Consider the following 19,436-nt stretch of genomic DNA (forward strand, 5'->3'; position numbering starts at 1 on the left):
AATAAAGTCTATTTACTTGAACACAAAAAAAAACATATTGCTGAGTTTCCAATTATATTGTCTTGGTGAATTATTCCCGAAGTATCCGCTAAGGGGAGCGCGATGCTGGACCGCCCTTTCAGGTTTCTATGGCAACAGCAGGGAGTAGAGTCTGTCAGGCAAAGTGCTTGCTAAAGCAGGTGTCGTATTGCACAGCCCTCCAGAAGCTCCCGGATCCTGGGACCAGCCGCGCGCCGCGGCGCTCCGTCATTGCAGCATCTCGGCCCCCAGGTTTTGTGAATGGGTTCTGTGAAGCTCAAGTGAATGAAGATGGTGCACCACTCAGGGTCTTTTCAGTGTTTTAGGCAGCAGAAAGGTCAGTAGGAACGGCTGTTTCCCCAGCGGGAGCTCTAAGGCGAGGTCTGCATGCCCTTGCAGTGTACAGCTCTGGCGCCCCAGCTAGAGAGCCGCTGATGGCAGTGTGCTTGTCTAATGCAGATGTTTGGGACTCTTCGCTGCAGACCGGCGCTCAGCTTGCTCGCTTCACAAACGCCGTCTGCATGTGTCTGTCTTTGAGATCCAGCCGGGGCATCCCGCAAATGCATGGCATGCAGAAGAATCGCATGTGCACTTTCATTTATGCACTTTCATTTAAATAGAGCAATTCGAATTACAGAATGACCTTTGCGCGTGTGTTCGGAATCACTTGCATTCTATATATAGGCAGGGGATTGATGGGTTAAATGGTGCCAGAGATGCCAGAACTGCAGGTTTGGCGCAGATGGACAGACGCTGCCTAAAGTTGGAGGTTGCTCCGCTGCGGTAGAAATGATTTACAGCATCTTACGAACATGTGCATGTCCTGCCGAGTGCATCCGTTTCCGGGGCTGCTTCCGAGCCTGCTGTCATTCCAACGCAGCAGTTGGCTAGATTCCGACAAAAGTTGCCCTTTGACTTTATGTGGCGTGGTGTTTTAGGATCACAGTCACAGTGCGATGTTGTGATTTCCTCCCAGGTTTGGTTGTGTCGTTTTTGCTTCTTGGACGTTTTATCTCAGTGTTAACATTATGCCTGCCTGTTTCCGTCACATGCATTCTAATGCGCTGGTGACGACATTCTCTGGATTTTCTTCTGGGATGTTCATACGAGCATTTCAAAGTGTTTGTGTTTTTGTGTCTGTTTGACTTTGCGCATTTGCTGTCTCTGTCTATCTGTTCATGTTGTCCATATGCAAATAACCTGACCATTACTAGTCAATTATGAAGACGGCGAGCATCATAAAGACATAGCGTCAGAGGCAACTTTAAAGTGTTCTAATTATGTACAGAGGCGAGGGAACTTAATTATTTTCCAGCTGTCCATCCCCCCACAATATGAATCCTACTTGGCACATTCCAAAATACAGCACCTTTGTGCCGCACAAACAGCAATACTTGTGTTTTTGTATTGTACGCGTACAAAAAAGAAACATCGACAAGTGTTGTGCCAAAAATGTACCAGCAGCGAGCCCCGGCCTCCGCGCTCTCTGGGGAGAGAGTTCCCTCATATGATGGGGAATTCCCTATGAAAATGAGGAAACCCCATCTGGCTTTGAAGAAGGCCACCCCCGCCAGCCAGAGGAGTGGTTTACATCGAGCCCGGAGGCGGGGCTCCATCAAGTATTCACGCATTCTACGGTCCAACAGTTCAGACAGGGCTGTCAAGGAGGGAGTGAAAGAGAGGGAATTGCATCTTCCTGTGTGTGCATACCTTTTAGCTGATTGTTAGCAGGCAGTGTTTAGCATTATATAGGTGTTAATAAAGTCTTTAAAATCTGGGTTGCAACATTATTGGCTCCAGTGTGCCAATCGGGGGCAAAAACACACCCACGAGGCTTCTCTGGCATTTTTCAGTCGCACTGCTGTGTTCCCGACTTTTTACAGAGCCTCGTTGTATGTCCGGCAAATAAAGCTTTCAGAAGCATAGGACTGGTTCAAGGTTTACATAAAAACAGTTAGCAGATCTACAATCACAAGCTGGTGTGAAGGGTCACTCCCCGTGGGTCTGGTTACTTACAAAGCCATCTTAATGTTTAGTACTTAAAAAAAAAAAAAGAACACGTCATTCAATTTGAATAATTCAGTAAAACAGAATAAAGTAACGTGTACAGCTCTGTTTCCAATACTTTACTCTTCTGAAAAGAATTGATACAAATTTAGAGAAACAGAGTTGCCAACAAATATGTCGATATTTGATACAGAAAGCTGGATGTTTCTTAGAGAAATATCCGGCGAATTCAACATTCTGTCTGTGTATTTTGCACAACATAAACTCACACTTTCTAGATGTAAATCTAAATTTTTTTCAAATATTCACAATTCATGCGTTGAATGTTGAAGTCTGTGGGTTGACATCAGTTACTTGGTCTTCTAGTTGTTAAGCAGCAGACTCTGAAAACAGGGGTTTAATCATGGCATCTGCATGTGATTCAGAAACATTACCTTTTTATGTGTACCTTAGTTCAATAAGGTACAACCAACTATTACAGATATTACAATATTGTACAACATTACAGTATTGTACAACATTACAATTACAATATTACTATTGTATAAAAATACCGGTGCCTTATTTTTAGCGTGTGTGATTCAAGAAAATAAATTTGGTGCAGTCCTAGTGTGGCACTGTTTATCCAAACCTGTACAGTTTCTGGAGGTTTTGGTTTCTATCACAATGACCCTAATCAATTCAAGTCAAATTTGTTTTTATTGTTTCATTTAATTAAAACATAACAATGCAATTACTAAAACAGAAGGCTGCAATAAAAATGTAGTTTCCTAAAAGTCATACAAATCTTTCGTTTAACTAGTATTACATATGTAGAAATATCACTGTTAAAAATTGCAGACATTTTCAACGTGCGTAGTTTACAGTTAGTGAATCTGGAGCGTTGATTGACCCCTAGACAGCTATGTAAAATTGAAGAATGTTCCTCCCAGTGTTCTAGTGTTATTCTGCCTTGTGTTCAGAAGTATGCTTTATTTGATGTTAGCTAGCAAGGCACAGGAAACCTTTTTAATGCGTGCGCATGAACAGAGAGGAACTTTATTAATTGGCAGTTCAATGAAGTGTCTGTTGGTTCCAAGGCCGCTATAATTGCCGATCTGCATGTCCTTATGCCTCTAATGTTCATGGCGTATTTTCATAAAGTGGCTCATGCTTGAGACAATTTAAGGCAAACGAAGACAAGGTGGACAAGGTCCTCTTTACTGCTCCCACATAGTCTACATTCTTTCGGCCCGTCGTGGACCCAAGTTGGCTGGTCCACAATGGACGGCAGATTACCTAGACGCAAGGCCATTAATTGTAGCTTTCTGTAGGCCGAGAACGTGATATTTAGATATGGTGCTGGGGTGAGTGACTTCTAGTTGGTCATTACTAACAAGGCGTATTTTCTCGTGCTGAAAGTGTTTTTATCGACTAGCAGCGAGTGAAGCTTTGCTGATTTATTTATAGTTGCTTGAAGGGAGAGTAGGGCAGATTGGTTTCCCAAAGCTCTCCTGTGCAGGTTTCAAGTAATGCCTTTTTTAGGTATAAGTTGTATCGGGACTTTGTATCTTTCTCTAATTTGTCCAACAGAGCCTTGTTCAGTTCCGAGACTGCTATGTTTTGTTTCAGGCTGTACCATTGCTTTGATGGTTGCGTACATTCTCCCCAGCGTTTCGTTGGTTACCCCAAATTCTAGTCTGGTCTGTGCTGGTGAGGCTCCCTGATGAATTTGAAAGACTCTTTTGTAGATTGTAACTTGTGCTTTGTTTAGCAGGTCAGCGTCTTTCCCGTGTAGAGCTGTACTGCCATATGATAGCGCTGGTAGCATTTTGGCTTTTATTACTGCTAGTAGGCGTTTGAATGATGGCCCTTTAAGGTTTTTTGATAAAGACCTAAAGGCGAAAGATAAGGCGTTTGCTCTCTGAGTAATATAAGCTTTTTGCTCCCAATGGTTGTGCCTGTTGTCAAAGTAGAACCCCAGATACTTATAGTTTGATACTACTTCTAGCTTTTTGCCCTCTAGTTGGAATTGTTGTTTGCCTGTCGACGTCTGCTAATAAGCATTGTTTTGCTTTTTGTAATGTTTATGTCTAGCTTGCTGTTGGCTATAAATTCCAACTTTCCTACATGCGATCTTTGTAGACCAATCTTGGTTAGGCTCATCAAAACAACATCATCCGCATGGGATAAATAGGTTAGTGGTAAGGTACCTAATTTAGGAGGGTGGGATATGATCTTGTTGAGTTTTGGCGCGAGGTCTGCCATAAAAAGATTGAAGATATGGGGGGCCAAGATACATCCTTGTTTGAGCCCTTTGGTGGTTTTAACTTTTCTTGATAGCCTTGCGCCATCTCCCAGTTTTACTCTCATCCATGTGTTGGAGTATAAGAGCAATATTCCTCTAAGTATTTTGTCCAGAATGTTCCATGTAGGCAGTTTTCCCCATAGAATGTGACAGTCCACGCTGTCAAAATCCTCCTTTAGGTCGATAAAACAGAGGTGCAGCTGTTGTTTCCTTGGGATGTATTTGTCAGCTATCAGTGAGAGTGATAAAATATTTGTTGTTGTCTCGCACCCCTTTCTGAAACCTGTTTGGTTGAGTGGGATCCATTTTGAGTTGTCGGACCAAGTAGTCAGATCTTCCAGTAGTAGTGAGGCGTAGTACCTCACATCCACATCCAACAGTGCTATCGGCCTGTAACTCGCTGGAGACGTTCTATCGCCTCCTTTAAAAATCGGAGTAATTATTGAACCTTGCCAGCTTGACAGAATTTGACATTCTCTCTCCACTTCTTAAAACAGTTTTTTCAGTCTTCCGCTTCAGAAATCTGGAGCTGATTTGAAGATTATTGGGGGAATGCCGTTTGGACCTGGGGCCCCATTACCACGGCCCTTCAGGAGTGTTCTTCTTACTTCTTCGTCACTGACCCTAATCATAACCTCTTAGTGTTGGCTCTGGCTGTGCGTTATTTAATCTTCAAATTGTCAAATCCTCAAAATTGTATCAGCAGCTAACTTTCATTTGTTTTTAGTGGTTAGTCATTATCGAAGGGGGCTATATATCAAAGCCAGGGCATCTTGAGGATGGTGACATTGAAACATTGGTGTTTCCAACAGGTTGTGGTTAAAAGCAATCAAAAGATAATTTAGTCAGACTTCAGTTGCAACATGTAGCTTGTAACCAAGTGTGTGTTTAGATGTCTTTACTTGGCTGTCAGAACAACATTTTTATTGATTATTTCTGACTTTTTTGTTTAGCAATTGCTTGCTGTATGAATGCCTTAGCCTTTTAATAAGGCATATTACTATTCCATTCACTAATAACCAATGCACATACATTTGTTTCAGTTTATTGTCATGATGACATCTTGGGTTTATTTATTCACAATGTAAAGATGTGCACACAAACCTGATGCCTGAAAAATAATGGACTATTATCAAAAGCATTTACTGTGCAATATTAAGTTGTGTATGCCTGTTAAGTTCAACACAAACACAACGTCATCTTTTGATTTCATTTTATACTACTTGTCTTTGAGGGCACTGTTTAGCAAAGGACCCTTCTTCCATAAAGCTATAGCCCAACATTATGGAAATATTTTCTAGGGAGCTGGGGACAAAACAAACAAACATGACCATCTATTACCAAACAATACTCCATACAAAAAAACTGATTTATGGGCTTTGCTAAAGCTTGCAAAATGTGTGATGAGGATCTTGGCAGAGCAAAAGGTTGCTGCACATTGAACCTTACACTGTACATGAGTAAAATGAATGCCCATTGGCAAAATACACACTCACTGACACTCTTACTCTCTATTTCAGAATTGTACATCAGATTATCTTTAATTTAATAGGGTTACATTCAATTATGTCAATTTTCATTCGTTTTTTTAAATTTACTATAGTTGTTTTTTATTCCTAAACATTTTTTATATATATATTCTTAAATATTGGCCCAAACCTTTAAGTCCTATCACAGCAATGTTGAAATACTCTAGTATATATATATTTAAAACAAATATTAAGCACACCCATAAACCATTTATACATGTTTTAAGTTTTAATCACTTCTTACTGACACACCCCAAAACACATCAAAGTAAATCATTTTAAACCATTTACTAATGTGAAATACATAATGTGAAGTGCAAGTATGTCAAATAAATTAATTTCTGACAAAACACACACACACACACGCTATTATATGAGGAAAAAATAAACCGGAGATCAGCCAAAGACTTTCTTTCAACAGTGATGGAAGCGTTTTGCACTTATTTGAAAAGTGGTTATAATTTTTGGGATCCAAATAGAATTTAATTAATGTGACCTCCAAATGACTTTTTCCATGAAATTGGACAGCAAAATAAAGTTCAAGTAGGATGTGTATTTTAATGCCAAAGAAAAGGTTGTTCCTACATTTTTGTGAGAGCTATATGAATGGTACAGACAAGTGTAAGGAGCAGTGGGTGGCATGGGATGCATATAATTTTTTTTGGTATGATGTACAGTTTCTTGAATGTGTTGAATGGAGGGTAGTTATACTAAACTCTTTTCTAATAATAGTACATAAGTAGGGGGCCTCTGTGTGTCCCAAGAAACAACCCCCTGGTGGAAACTCCACAGGGGTGGCCTATGTAGCCTTAGGGAATGGGATCCCTGTCATTTCTCTGAAGGTACCAGTGCCAATCAGATCATTGGATTTGAAAGGCTGGTTTCTCCAGATCAGTACCTGCCAGGATAGGTGTGTAGCATAAGTCAGTCACTTGGGCAAGACGTTCTCTGGCTTATGGCTCTGTTTAACCTACAAGGGGAGGGGATGTGGCCTTAATGAGGGTCATAGTTATTCCCCAGATGTCCATTGATTACATTCTGGGAAATGAGTTACCACCGGTGTTAACAGAGCTTGGGGGGATGGCCACCCAGGGTGCCTGGAAAGCTCCAGTTTCTAGGGGTAGTAGGCCCAAATTGAGGGTAAGGAGGCCCAGATGGAGCAGCAGGAGGTAGAAATAGTCCACAGAGGGAGGACCAGTGGATCAGGAAATGCCATCTCTGAGAACGGAGCACCCTAAGACCGACCCTGGTGAGGCCTCTTCTGACCTAGAGGTGCTCCCTGCGCTGTCACAGAGGCAGAGGGCTAATACCTGCACCAGGAGCAACGTTGTGTTCCCTATCTGTGAGAGTGTGGGCAAGTGCATTTTCCAGGTGGATCGGGTCCTCTGGATGCTACTTTGTTTTTGCCCCGGGGATGGAGTCCTAGGTGCTGGTGAATGGCTCAGGGAGGGAGGCCTGATACCTCCTCCAGTAAATGTTAAATTTATGCCTGGGTCCATCAGCCTCTATGAGGTTTGGCAAGGAGGGCAAACACGCTCCCTCTCCTATAATTGATAGTTGTCCCGGGGGAATGAGGTCCCTGGGGCATACTTGAGCTCAGGGAAGGTGGTGGCACATGCCCTCCCCCCAAAAAATGATTGCACCCCCTAGCCTACTCTAGGGGGTTAATTTCAGGTACCATAAAAAAAATGTGCTGGTACCACAAGAATACATTTTTGGACACCAATCCTAGGAGATAGGGATATCCATATGTTTTATAACTTTTTTGTGTGATAGAGTCCTAAATTAACTGTAGCCATACCTTTGTTAATGTGGTGGGAGCCAATCAGATCTTATCTTTTGATCTGTTGGATAGCGGATTCTCCATCCATGGCATGCTATATAAATACATTTAGATCTGCGCATTTCTCAAAATTTACTGAAGGGATTTACTTCAAACCACATAAAGCATGCTTACTGGACCGAGATAGAGCTTTTTTCCAAATTTAATGTAGTTTCATTAAGCCCTTCTTCTGTATTGCTCTTCAATTTTCCTATTGAAAAATGAATGTGGAAAAGGTGTATTGTGACCCCTCTTTTTCTCTGCCCAAGCTTGACAGGATTTGAGGTGGATTAACTAAAAACAAGCAATGTTTGGAAAGATTTATCATCAGTGATGTCTAAAATAGACGGAACATATCTTGAGTGTGTAATTTGTGAGGGTGTAAGTTATAGATAGCTAACTATACCTGGAACATTTCTATGGTTTTATTGTAGTTCAAAATGTTAATGCTGTCACTGAAATATTCATTTAACCATAACGTTACTTAAACCTATGATTTTTTCAGTGAATTTCTAAGGTTTTTTTCAAAAAACAAAAACAGATCCTTGTAGCACACTTAAGTGTAGTATTACTTTAACATTACTTTAACCTTAGTTTTTTTCAGTGAATTACTAGGGCTTTTTTTAAACTTAAAGTAATATTTTATTACCATACTTAACACCAATACCCTCCCCACAAGGCCTTTGGCAATGAGTTGCAGGAGGGTGGCAACAGGGCCTGGCCGAACTCACCCTGAAGCACCTGTCGCCCCTTAAGGAAGCTAATCAGACGCTGCGCACTGACTTTCATTTAACATGGCATGGGGTTGGCCGCAGTCCAAGCCCTGTGGCCAACACTCCAGACCGCACGGCCAGTATCATGAATGATGTAATATGTGAGGTCATAAGCAGTGCATGACAGGGGCCCAAATTGTAATTAGCTCTGCTAAGTATAACTGGTGAATTACTGTGTGTTTTTTAATTTGTTTTTATTTTGGGTTGGACTTTCACGGAGCCGATGGGTCATCCCTGCTCTTTCTGGAGTTCCATGATAGCACAGGTGTTGCGCTTGTTGCCATGGAATCAGAAAAACATTAAAAAAAATACGGGGTCATTAGTGTCTGTGGTGGGTTGGCCATGTATGGGCGGTTGGCCCTGTGGCTAACCCATGACACTCACAGGCAAAGGCCACATGTAGGTGCACTGTGCAGTTGGATACTTGTGGAGGGTTGGACGCAGGCTCTTTGGGGTTGGCAAAGGTATGTTAGGCAATAAAATATTACGTTATGTTAAAAAACCTAGAAATGTACTAGAAAAACAAAGATTAAAGTGAAGTTATAGTTAGATATAGTAATGTCTTTGCAATAAAAAAACACTCAAAATTCACTGAAAAAACAAGTAGCTATAACTCACGCCATCACCATGCATTGCTTATGACCTCACATATTACATCACTCATTACATGTTCTATGACATCATTGATGACATCAATGACGGCATCTGAATTTACATCATTGATGACAACAGCATGCATGGTGAAGGCACAAGTTATAGTAACTTGAAATAACTCGACTGGTGAACATTTTTATTTCTATAAATCTTATTATTTAACATTTGTATCATCTGGTAGATATGGGTGAATCATGCATTTCAAGTACAGTACAAATAGAAAAAATATTTGCCTATCTGGATAGTTGGATCTGCGAGATGCTCGAGAGACTCCTGCTTGAGTGTCAGTTTAAAATAGAAAATTCTGATTGGCCCAGAGAGCTATATTTCCCTTGGACCAGTTCATTCCCTCATGAGAAAAATGTTGCTGGCAGCCGTTACAGGATTTAGGGTCTTAGGCCCCTGAAATGAAGTTGCCCCTGGCTGACATCATCAGAACCCACGACATCAACATCTTATCCTATGCCGACGACACCAGCTCATTGTCTCTCTCTCATTTGACTCCACCACCACTAAGACCAGCTTCCACAACTGCATGAAGAATGTCACAGCCTTTATGAAGGACAACTGTCTAAAGCTCAACATGGATAAGACCGAAGTGATGATCTTTGGCAACCATGCCACCCCATGGAGTGACAACTGATGGCCTGCCGAACTCGGACACACCCCACACCAAAAGACCACACCAGCAATTGCAGCATCAACCTGGACAGCAAACTCAGCATGAAACAACAAATCAACACAGTCTTCTCTGCCTGCTTTCAGACCCTGCACATGCTCAGAAGAATCTTCAAATAGCTCTGTTAGACCAGGCACAATTGATGTGGGTCTCCCCTGCATTTTTTGTCTTTGCCTCCTGTGTTTTTGCTGTATGTTAGACTCTGTTTTGCTGGTCTAGATGCTTTAGGCACTTTGCCACTGCTGTTTAGTGCCAAAGTGCAAGTGCTCCCTTTGTAAATTGTTGTTATGGTTTGGTGCTTCCATGATGGCTGATTTGATTTACTAGTCAGTCCTTAGTGCAGTGCACTGTGTGTGCCCAGGGCCAGTAAATCAAATGCTGCTAGTGGGCTGCAGCACTGATTGTGCCAGTCACATAAGCAGCCTGTAAATGTAACTGTGGTCTGCCATTACAGAGCCTGTGTGCAGTCTAGTACTGCCATGTTGACTTGGCAAGTGTACCCACTTTCCAGGCCCTAACCTTCCCTTTTATTATGTGTTAGGCACCCCAAAGTTAGGTCCAAGGTACCCCTGTGGGCAGGGTGCAGTGTATGTGAAAGGTAGCACATGCCCTAGTGTGTATGGCATGTCCTGATAGTGAATTACTGCCAATTTCGTTTTTACATTATTGCAAGGCTACCTGCTATTGTAGGATAGAATGGGGAGTTTGCTTATAACATCTTATAAATAGAACTACCCCTGGGAATAAGGTAGGAAAATAAAGTTTAGTATGCCTGAACTCAGAATGTTAAAATGCATCTTTTAGTGAGTGTGATTTTTACATTCTGTGTTTGAAAATACTACTTTTAGAAAGTAGGTATTTCCTTGATTAGGCATCCAGGGTGCCTCTGTCACAATTTTGATTGGCTGGCTGGGTTCAGAGTGTCAGGGGCTGGGGAGGAGCAGTGGCTCTAGAGAGCCTGATGAGTCCAGGCTGGGCTGAATAAACCTGGACTGCATTTAGAGTAGGGGGAGGAGATTTCCTTTTCACCTGAATTTCCCTGGTCTGCCTTCCACAATGCTGTCTCCACCTCCTGCCAGGAAGCTGCACCAGAGAGGACATAACCAATTTTGACCAAGTACAGGGCTTCCCTATCACCAGAGAACAAAGGATTTTGTAGTATAAATATTGGGGCTCAGACCCCAGAACTTTAGATCACTTCTGGGAATCAAGAGGTTCCTTTGCCAAGGAAAAGAAGCAGACTAGCTGTGGAGGAATACTGCCCCTGTGCTATTTGCTGTCTAGTATTGACCTACAGTGGCTACTTGCTGCTAAGGAAAGGAGAAAGGACTTTGCTGTTTGCTCTATCCCCTGCTTGAGGAAGATCTCTAAGGGCTTGAAACTGAGCTTGGCTCCTGTTCTGAAGTCTCAGTGACACAAAGACCTCACCACCAGCTCCCCTGAACTCCCTTGCTGGGAGTTCTGACCTGCAAAGAGGTGCCTGCTGTTGTTTTGGACCTCTACAGACTGTTTTCCGCAGGGAGCTGGAAAAGTCACTGCAACTCCGAGAAGCATTACGCATCCGTACTTGTTTCCAACGCATCGCCGAAAAAAACCATTGCAGGGCCTGCCGCGGCTCAAGAAATTTCTGCAAGCCGCATCGAGTGCCACGATCTCCGAGGTCCGAGATCACCGCACCGATTCCGGCGCAAGCCCTGCAGTGCGGTCGCAAGAATCCTCGCATCAACCCAGTTTGTCACATCGCATCGAAGCGACAAGTCTGTCACATCATTGGGGAACACAGTAAGAAACCGATGCATCACCTCCCCACGCAGTAGGAAACTGAAGCATCACTGCCTCTCTGGTAAGGAACCGAAGCATCACCTGCCCTGCTTAGCAGTAAGGAACTGACACATCACCTCCCCCCGGAGCAAGGAGCCGATGCATCACCTTTCCTGAGTGTAAGGAACCGACGCATCACCTCCCTTGCAGCCCGTTTTGTTTGTTTGCGTGACGCATCGAAGATACTTTGTGTGAAAAGTGCTGCATCTCCAATTTGCTTTGAACTGAACTATTTCTACCATTTGAAAGTCATATCGTTTTACTGTATTGTGGATTTTTGTTGTTTTAGGTCTTGTTTGGCTTAGATAAAGATTACTTATTTTTCTAAACTGGTGTGGTGTCCATTTGTAGTGTTTTCACGGTATTATCATATATGTTCAAAAATGCTTTACACACTGCCTCTGAGATAAGCCTGTCTGCTCATGCCAAGCTACCAAGGGGGTGAGCAGGGGTTATCTTTTCGAAGTGTATCCCCCTTACCCTGACTAGAAGCATGGGGTCCCTATTTGGACAAAGGTTTCTACCTCTGCCAACCAGAGACTCCAATTTCTAACAGGCTCCCTACACACGCAAGAAAAACTGTCATGCAAGCCCTAATTACCAGTCGTCTGGACTATGGTAACTCACTGTACGCAGGGACCACTTCTGAACTGATGAGAAGGCTCCAGACGATACAAAATGCAGCGGCTAGATTTATCCTCAACCTTCCCAAACAGACCCATATCACCCAACACCCGAGGAACCTCCACTGGCTCCCCGTCCAGAAAAGATGCCAATTCAAATTACTGCCACACGTCTGCAATGCCCTCCACAACCAAGGGCCAGCATACATTAACCACTGCCTGAACTTCTACCAACCATCCAGAAACCCTCACTCTGCCTCCCTCGCCCTCGCCTTTGCACAGACACCATGCATTCGCCATATTCACAGTGGAGGTCGCTTTTTCCCCCACGCACGGCCAAGTCCTGAAATGCCCTCCCTCTCCACCTCCAAACTTTACCATCACTGACAGACTTCAGGAAAAGACACAAGACCTGGCTTATCGACTAAGCCCAGAAACTCAGTGCCTGAATACCCTCACTGATGATAGACGCACTTTTACTGAATGACTGATTGATTGAAAAAAAATATATATACATGGCTGCCAGGAGCAATCCTAGGCTGCAGTTAGATTAAAGGCACTTCAGTGACACATGACAAAGGAAACTGCCTTTCCCACATAGGGAACCCCCACCCATAAAAACTGTCCTTTAACCCCACAAATCGAGTCCTGCCTGAAAGTCCATAATAAGGGCAAAACCGGTCCAGGTTTGCCTGTGTTCCGGTTCAGGGAGGAGCAGGCCTGGAATTTTGGACTGAACTGTCCCCATGAGGAGCAGGGTCAAGACTGATTTGCTTATGGCTGGGCCCAAACTGAGGTGGCATGGTGTGTGAAAAACATTTGATTGGGTTGCGGCCTCAAGCGATTGTCAGTGCCTGAAAGAGTTCCAGCATTCCTCCCATCACCTTGTTTTTGCTCAAAAATGCAGGGCGCAGCTCAGTGTTTCATGGGTGCTTTGGAATATGCCAGCTGTGGTGTTTTACAACTCAGTATTAATTTGCAATGTGGCTGGATCCCAATTACTTTGTTGAAAATGCTCTGTAATGTGTCAAGGTCACGGTTCAGTTTTCCACTGCCACTCACTGATTTGCAAATGTTGCTCCTCTTTGCAGATAAAGCCCATTATCTTGAGACCAAAGGCCAACTTCCCTATGAGTTGTATCCTGGCACAATTTTACACAATCTATTTAAAATAGAGGACTCGGTAGGCGTTATACATAAACTACAAGCTCATAGATAATGTGTAGTTTTAAATATAAAAATTGAAATATTATGAGCTCAAATGAAAAACCTGCTAGTAGTCAGTGAGGAGACACTGGGCTGTATCTGTCGATAGGACAGCACATGTGGTGGCACGTTGGCTAAGGGGGGTGATGGGCCTCCTGCATCCCACTTATGGCTGCCTTTTTCTACCCAACCCATTCCCTTTCCTTGCATTGAGGCCCACTGCACACTTTCTGCAACACCCAGATATGCTCAGAGGCTAAGGTGACTTACTGTGAAACTAATGTGAGTTCTAATCTTAACGTTCTGCTAACATATTGTACAAACGTACTATAATCTTTGCTGATCGTCAAGATTTGGCCAAAGTAAAAAGTAAAAACGAATGATTTTTGTTTTACATTGCAGATGTTGCTATCTGGAAGCTTCATGTTACAAAGCTGTAGAGAGCACCACAAAACCAGCAATGTCACATTGAGATATGTTGACCCTCACTTTTGAATCAATTGTGTAACAATTTGAGGTAAAAATCAGTGGCAGCTGCTGCTTAACGGTGGCCTGGGGGCATGGGTATGAAAAACAGACAAATTCAATTAACTGTAGACTGGCCTCCACCTTCAAGTCCTCTTTGGTTGTCAATATGCAGGAAGCAGGAAACAAACAGGCTCCCCTAGTTAATAACGATTCGGATGGCGTGGGTCCCAGGCTCATTGTGCCACTGGATTAAAGCTAGACTCGCCAATGAGGGGTGGTACCCTGAAACTGGTCCCAAGATGCTTGTTTCTTGTCTAGGGAGGACCTGACTTGGCAGTTCAGGGTGGACCCTTCCCATGAGGAGCAGGGTCAAGACTGATTTGCATATAGCTGGGTCTTAACTGGGTGGCATGGTGAGCAAAGGAACAATGGATTTAACCCAGACCTTTTGATTGGGGCAGAATGTTTGATTTGTTCCGCATTCCGTCCATCATTTGTGTGTCTTTTGCTTTCTCACCCTAAGTACGCGGGTATGCTCAGACGTGGGTCCCGGTTTACTGTGCCACTGGATTCAAGCTAGCCTGGCTGTTGCGGGGTGATACCCCAAAACCGATTCCAGTATACTTGTTTCTGGTCCATGGAGGACCTTTCTTAGCAGTTTGGGCTGCACTGATCCCATGAGGAGCAGGGTTGCATATGGCTGGGTCTCCACTGGGGTGGCATGGTGAGCAAAAGAACAATGGATTTAACCCAGATCTCTTGACTGGGGGTAAATGTTAGATTTGTTCCACATTCCGTTCATCATTTGTGTCTTTTTCTTTGTCACCAGCATGACAGCAGAGTCATGATTGGTCTGAGTGCCATGGTTCGGCGCTCAGATGGGGACTATGAGTCTGTGCAAGTTCTCCACTATAGCCAGTGGAGACTATCCAAAATGCGCATGACTGTTTGGCATCTAAACCATCCTGAGCATTTAGAGCGTACTCACCACTCCTCCCCCTGGCTCATACTCTGGCAAGCTCAGCCCCGCAGCTAAGCAGGAATGGAAAAATAACATGATAATAACTGTTAGAACTGGGGGTCTCTAGTTGGCTGAGGTAGGTACCTTATTCCAAATAGGGACCCTTGCTTCTAGTCAGGGTAAGGAGGGACACACTCGTAGATAATCCCTGCTCTCCCCCTGGTAGCTTGGCATGAGCAGCCAGGCTCATCTCCAAGGCAATGTGTAAAGTATTTGCAACTACATTCCTAGTAACACAGTGATTACACCACAAATGGACACCACACTGGTTTCATAAAAACAGCGGTATCTTTATAAAAAGGAATATGATGAGACTAAACGATAGAAATCCAACATATGCGTATTCGGAATATTTCGCTTTGCCGGTTATTAGGCCAGCAATCACTTGTAGGTTCTTGCGGTATTAATGAGCAATTCACGATCTCTAATGCAGTCCTAATGCAATGCTATGCAGTTCGTAATGCAGTTTGCAATATAGTAATAAGACAGTCCTTAATGCAAGAATCAGGCAGTTCGTAATGCAAGAATAATGTGGTTCGTAATGCAACAATACGGCAGTTCGTAATGCAAGCATAATGCAGTTCTTAATACAAGAATAATGCGGATTGTAATGCAAGTATCCGGAAGTTCGCAATGCAAGAATAATGCGGTTCGTAATGCAAGAATCAGGCAGTTCGTAATGCAAGAATAATGCAGTAAGCCAATCTGCGCGGTCAATTCCGGCACCACTAGGCCCCAACAGCAGAGACAACGGTCGTAAGCTTAAAAGGGCGGCCCGGTTCTGCTGGGCAGGTACGGGCCGCTCGGGAACTCAGTGCGTCTAACGCGGTGCAGTGGGAGAGAGATCGGAGCACTCATGCACTCCTCCTGCACACCTTCCCAGGCCACACACGCTTGCGGCTCCCGGCCGGAGTCCAAGCCTTACCTGGGGGGGTGCGCGGCCTCTCTCTCTCTCTCTCTCTCTCTCTCTCTCTCTCTCTCTCTCTCTCCGCTCATCGGACATCCTGCTGGGCGATCCCGATCACGTCGCAGCTCTGTTTCTAGGCAATGCTGTAGCTTGGCGGGTTACGGCGCTATCTTCTCCTTCGTTGATGATCTTGAGCAGATTCCTTTCAACGAACAACGATCATCATCCCTTTCACCTTGTAGCTTCCTTAGCTTCAAGAAATCCTTTAGCACGTTGTGGCTCGGGCTGGCAGCAGTTATCTTTACTCACAGCATCAGTTACGATGACGGCTTGGGCCACAAACAGCAATGTAGCAGCGTGGACGATGTTTCACGCTGCGGGGAAAATGCAATCACGGTGCACCTCATAAACAGCACCACGGACCACACAGCAGTCTCAAGCATGCAAAAAGCACATGCACACATCGTCGTTGAAACACACTTGGAAACTTTTATGTTCCTGAGTTTCCACAACAGGGGACCAGCTCTCCTCGGGCCCTTGGAGACAAGTTACATCAGGCCCCACAAAACACAGCAAAGTCCTCTCAAGCAGGGGGACACAGCACACAGTAAAGTCCCTGGTCCTCTCCTCAGTCAAATCAGCAAACTGCAGGCCAGCCCCCGAACACACAGCAAGGGCAGTCCTTCTCTTCAGTCTCTTCAGCTGTTCTGTTGGCAGAGGTTCCTCTTGATCACAAAGTAGTTTAAATCCTTTTTCAGGATGGATTTCAGTCTTGAGTTCAGGGGTTTCAGCTCTTACATTTATACCCCTAAATGCTTTTGAAGTCTTTATGTTCAGGGGGCTCTGACCCCGGTCCAAACCAGACCTAGAGGTCTTCCTGCCAGTGCACACTCTCTTCCTTTGACAGTCAGGGTCAGGGGCCCAGAAGCTCAGCAGGAGGTGGAGCCATCCTATGGGGGCATCAACACAGCCCTCTTCCCATACAGGGGGCGACTCCTTACCCCACATCAAATGCAGGCCAGTCTGTTTCTGTCTAACCTACTCCTCCCTGGGGTGAGAACACTTCCCAGACCTTGTCACATTCAAACCCAGACAGGCAATACACAACCAGGCAGAGGCACACAGACAAGAAACCAGCCACTTCTAAAAGTGTGGTTCCTAAACACACAATTTAAGAACCATCTTCACAAAAAGATGTGTTATTAAATTCTGAGTTCAGGCACACTAAACTCCATCTCTCTATCTTACGCCTATGGGAAGATATGCTGGAAACATGGGGCACAGCATTCCCCATTCAGTCTTATGGGCAAGATGGCCTTGCAACAGTGAAAAACTAATTTGGCAGTATTTCACTGTCAGGACATTGTACACACTTCAGTACATATCCTCCCTTTCACATACCCTGCACCCTGCCCAGGGCCTAATATAGGGGTTTCTGATGTGCATAAAAAGGGAAGGTAAGGTCTTGCAAGTGGGTGCACTTGCCAGGACAACAAGGCAGTTAACAAACTGCGCGCAGGCACTGTAGTGGCAGGCCTGAGATCTCTTCTTAGGGCTACTTGTGTGGGTGGCACAATTAGTGCTGCAGGCCCACTAGTAGCATTTGCATTACCAGCCCCGACACACATAGTGCACTTTACTAGGGACTTTACTAGTAAGGCAAACATACCAATTATGGACAACCAATTACAATAACACTTTATACAGGGAGCATATGCACTTTAGCACTGATCAGCAGTAGTAAAGTGCCCAGAGTCCTAAAACCAACAAAAACAGGTCAGAAACAATACAGGAAGGCAAAAAGTTCAGGGATGACCCTGCAAAAAGGGCCAAGTCCAACAATAACATTGCATTATAATCATTTTATTTTTCCTTTTAAACTGCTCGCAGATTAGTGGGGCGATGCTTCTCCGCCTTAGCGGAGGAGCCACTGGTGGTAACAATTTGATTAAAGTTCAGTAAAATGTTCCCTTTTGTGCATTGGTTAAGGCGCTTAAACAGACTGGGCATGTCACTAAAATGCAAAGCCAAGGGGTGTGAGTGAAAGGGTGTGCACTTGTGCGTGGGTGTGATCAGGTAAGGTTTAATTTTTCTATACTCTATGCAGTCAACAGCACTACTCCTATTAACGACGGCGACCTCTCCTTTTAGCATTACACCATATGGCTGAGGTAACAAAATTCCTGAGCTTGCACCTGTATGAATGAATCAGCTGAAAACATCTCTTTCTAACCTGCACAAAACAGGCTTAAATCTAGCCGTGAGGCCCATCTTTCAGCTTACTGAGCTGATAGATTCCAGGAAAATTCTAAAAGATAGCAGTAGGATTTATGACCTTTTTTAGATTTTGCTTACTTTATTGAACCCATAGAATTGAAAAGTAATAAAACAATCTATTTAATATCAAATGATACATGAAAGAACATAGCATTCCATTAAAATATTAACATGGAATAGGTGGCGGCTGCTCTAATTGTGGTAGGGGCAACGCAAATGTGGGGGGGAATGGGAACGGGGAAATGATACATTAAATCAGATACCTGCTGCTGCAGCCACTGTCTTGTTGTCCCTCTCCTGATGCTAGTGCACATGGCACAGGCTCCCAGGGGCCAATCCAGATGCAAATGTCATGCTGGTAATGCTATTTACCAGCATGAGAACAGCTGACTTGACGCACACCCAGACACGGGGAGACCCTGTGTGTTCTCCACCTGGCTGTGCAACACAGCAGGGGTTGGAGAAATATAAATGCGCATGCTGATTTGGCTGTCCTAAGATATCTCGCCAAATCAACATGCACACTCACAGTGCCCCCTACTCCTCCTCCTGTCTGCTGACGTTATGCTCCGTCAGAATGGCCCTGCCCCGCTCTAAGACTCGGCTGGCAATTGTATTTGTAATACACTTACTGGCTCAGTAAGAAAAATAAAATTATATTGAAATGGTTTTATTATCATTTTAATTTTCAGTGAGGTTACGCTCCTCTACCATAACGGACGAGCGACCCTGCATGGAACTCCAACATCATATAACACTTGTAAATAAAAGATCTAATACCCAACAAACTGTAAGAAACCTGTAAGAAATTGGATTATTACTTAACGGGGGTTGTGCCAAGCATACACAATAAAAACAATCCTTGTCAGTGTGATCTACTATAGACCTAAACTTAACCTGAGCTCAACCCCTAGTCGCTTTGACACAGAGCAGACAGGCCTAATTTAGAGGTAATGTGTAAAGTATTTATGCAGTACCTAAACAGTAAAACAGTCAAAACATAACAAAAGAAAAATCTCAAACCAATGTAGAAAAATAAGGTATATGTTAATAAATAAAATGAAAGCAAACTACAAAAATGCAAAACGTGAATTCTGAGATAGGAATTTTTAAAGTTTTATTTATAAATAGAGTCAAAACGCGCTAACTGCTAGCTGAGGTTAACTGGTCATGGTAAACCGGGACCTAGGTGAGATTTGAGGCCGACTAGGATGAAGTACTGGGTGGATGCAGAAACCAGGTTCGACCTGGTCAGAAGTTTAACCTTGGGACTTAGTCTCAAAACTGAAAGTTCAAAACTTTCAGCAGGGCAATGCAGCAGGCTGTAGGCCAGGATGGCTCTCT

At 43.9% G+C, this 19,436-nt stretch overlaps 1 protein-coding gene across 1 annotated transcript in view; it reads left to right on the top strand.

The window, feature by feature from the left end:
• The first annotated feature begins 258 nt into the window (after window positions 1-258).
• ANO3 (anoctamin 3) overlaps window positions 259-19,436 on the top strand; it is a 1,942,403-nt gene continuing 1,923,225 nt past the window's right edge. Inside the window, exon 1 of the mRNA XM_085643623.1 lies at window positions 259-355. Within this exon, the coding sequence (XP_085499749.1) occupies window positions 304-355 (52 nt within the window). The 5' untranslated portion in view covers window positions 259-303. The remainder of the gene's footprint in view (window positions 356-19,436) is intronic.

This window comes from Triturus cristatus, chromosome 3_1 (assembly GCF_964204655.1).
Source record: "Triturus cristatus chromosome 3_1, aTriCri1.1, whole genome shotgun sequence".
NCBI classification, from domain to species: domain Eukaryota; kingdom Metazoa; phylum Chordata; class Amphibia; order Caudata; family Salamandridae; genus Triturus; species Triturus cristatus.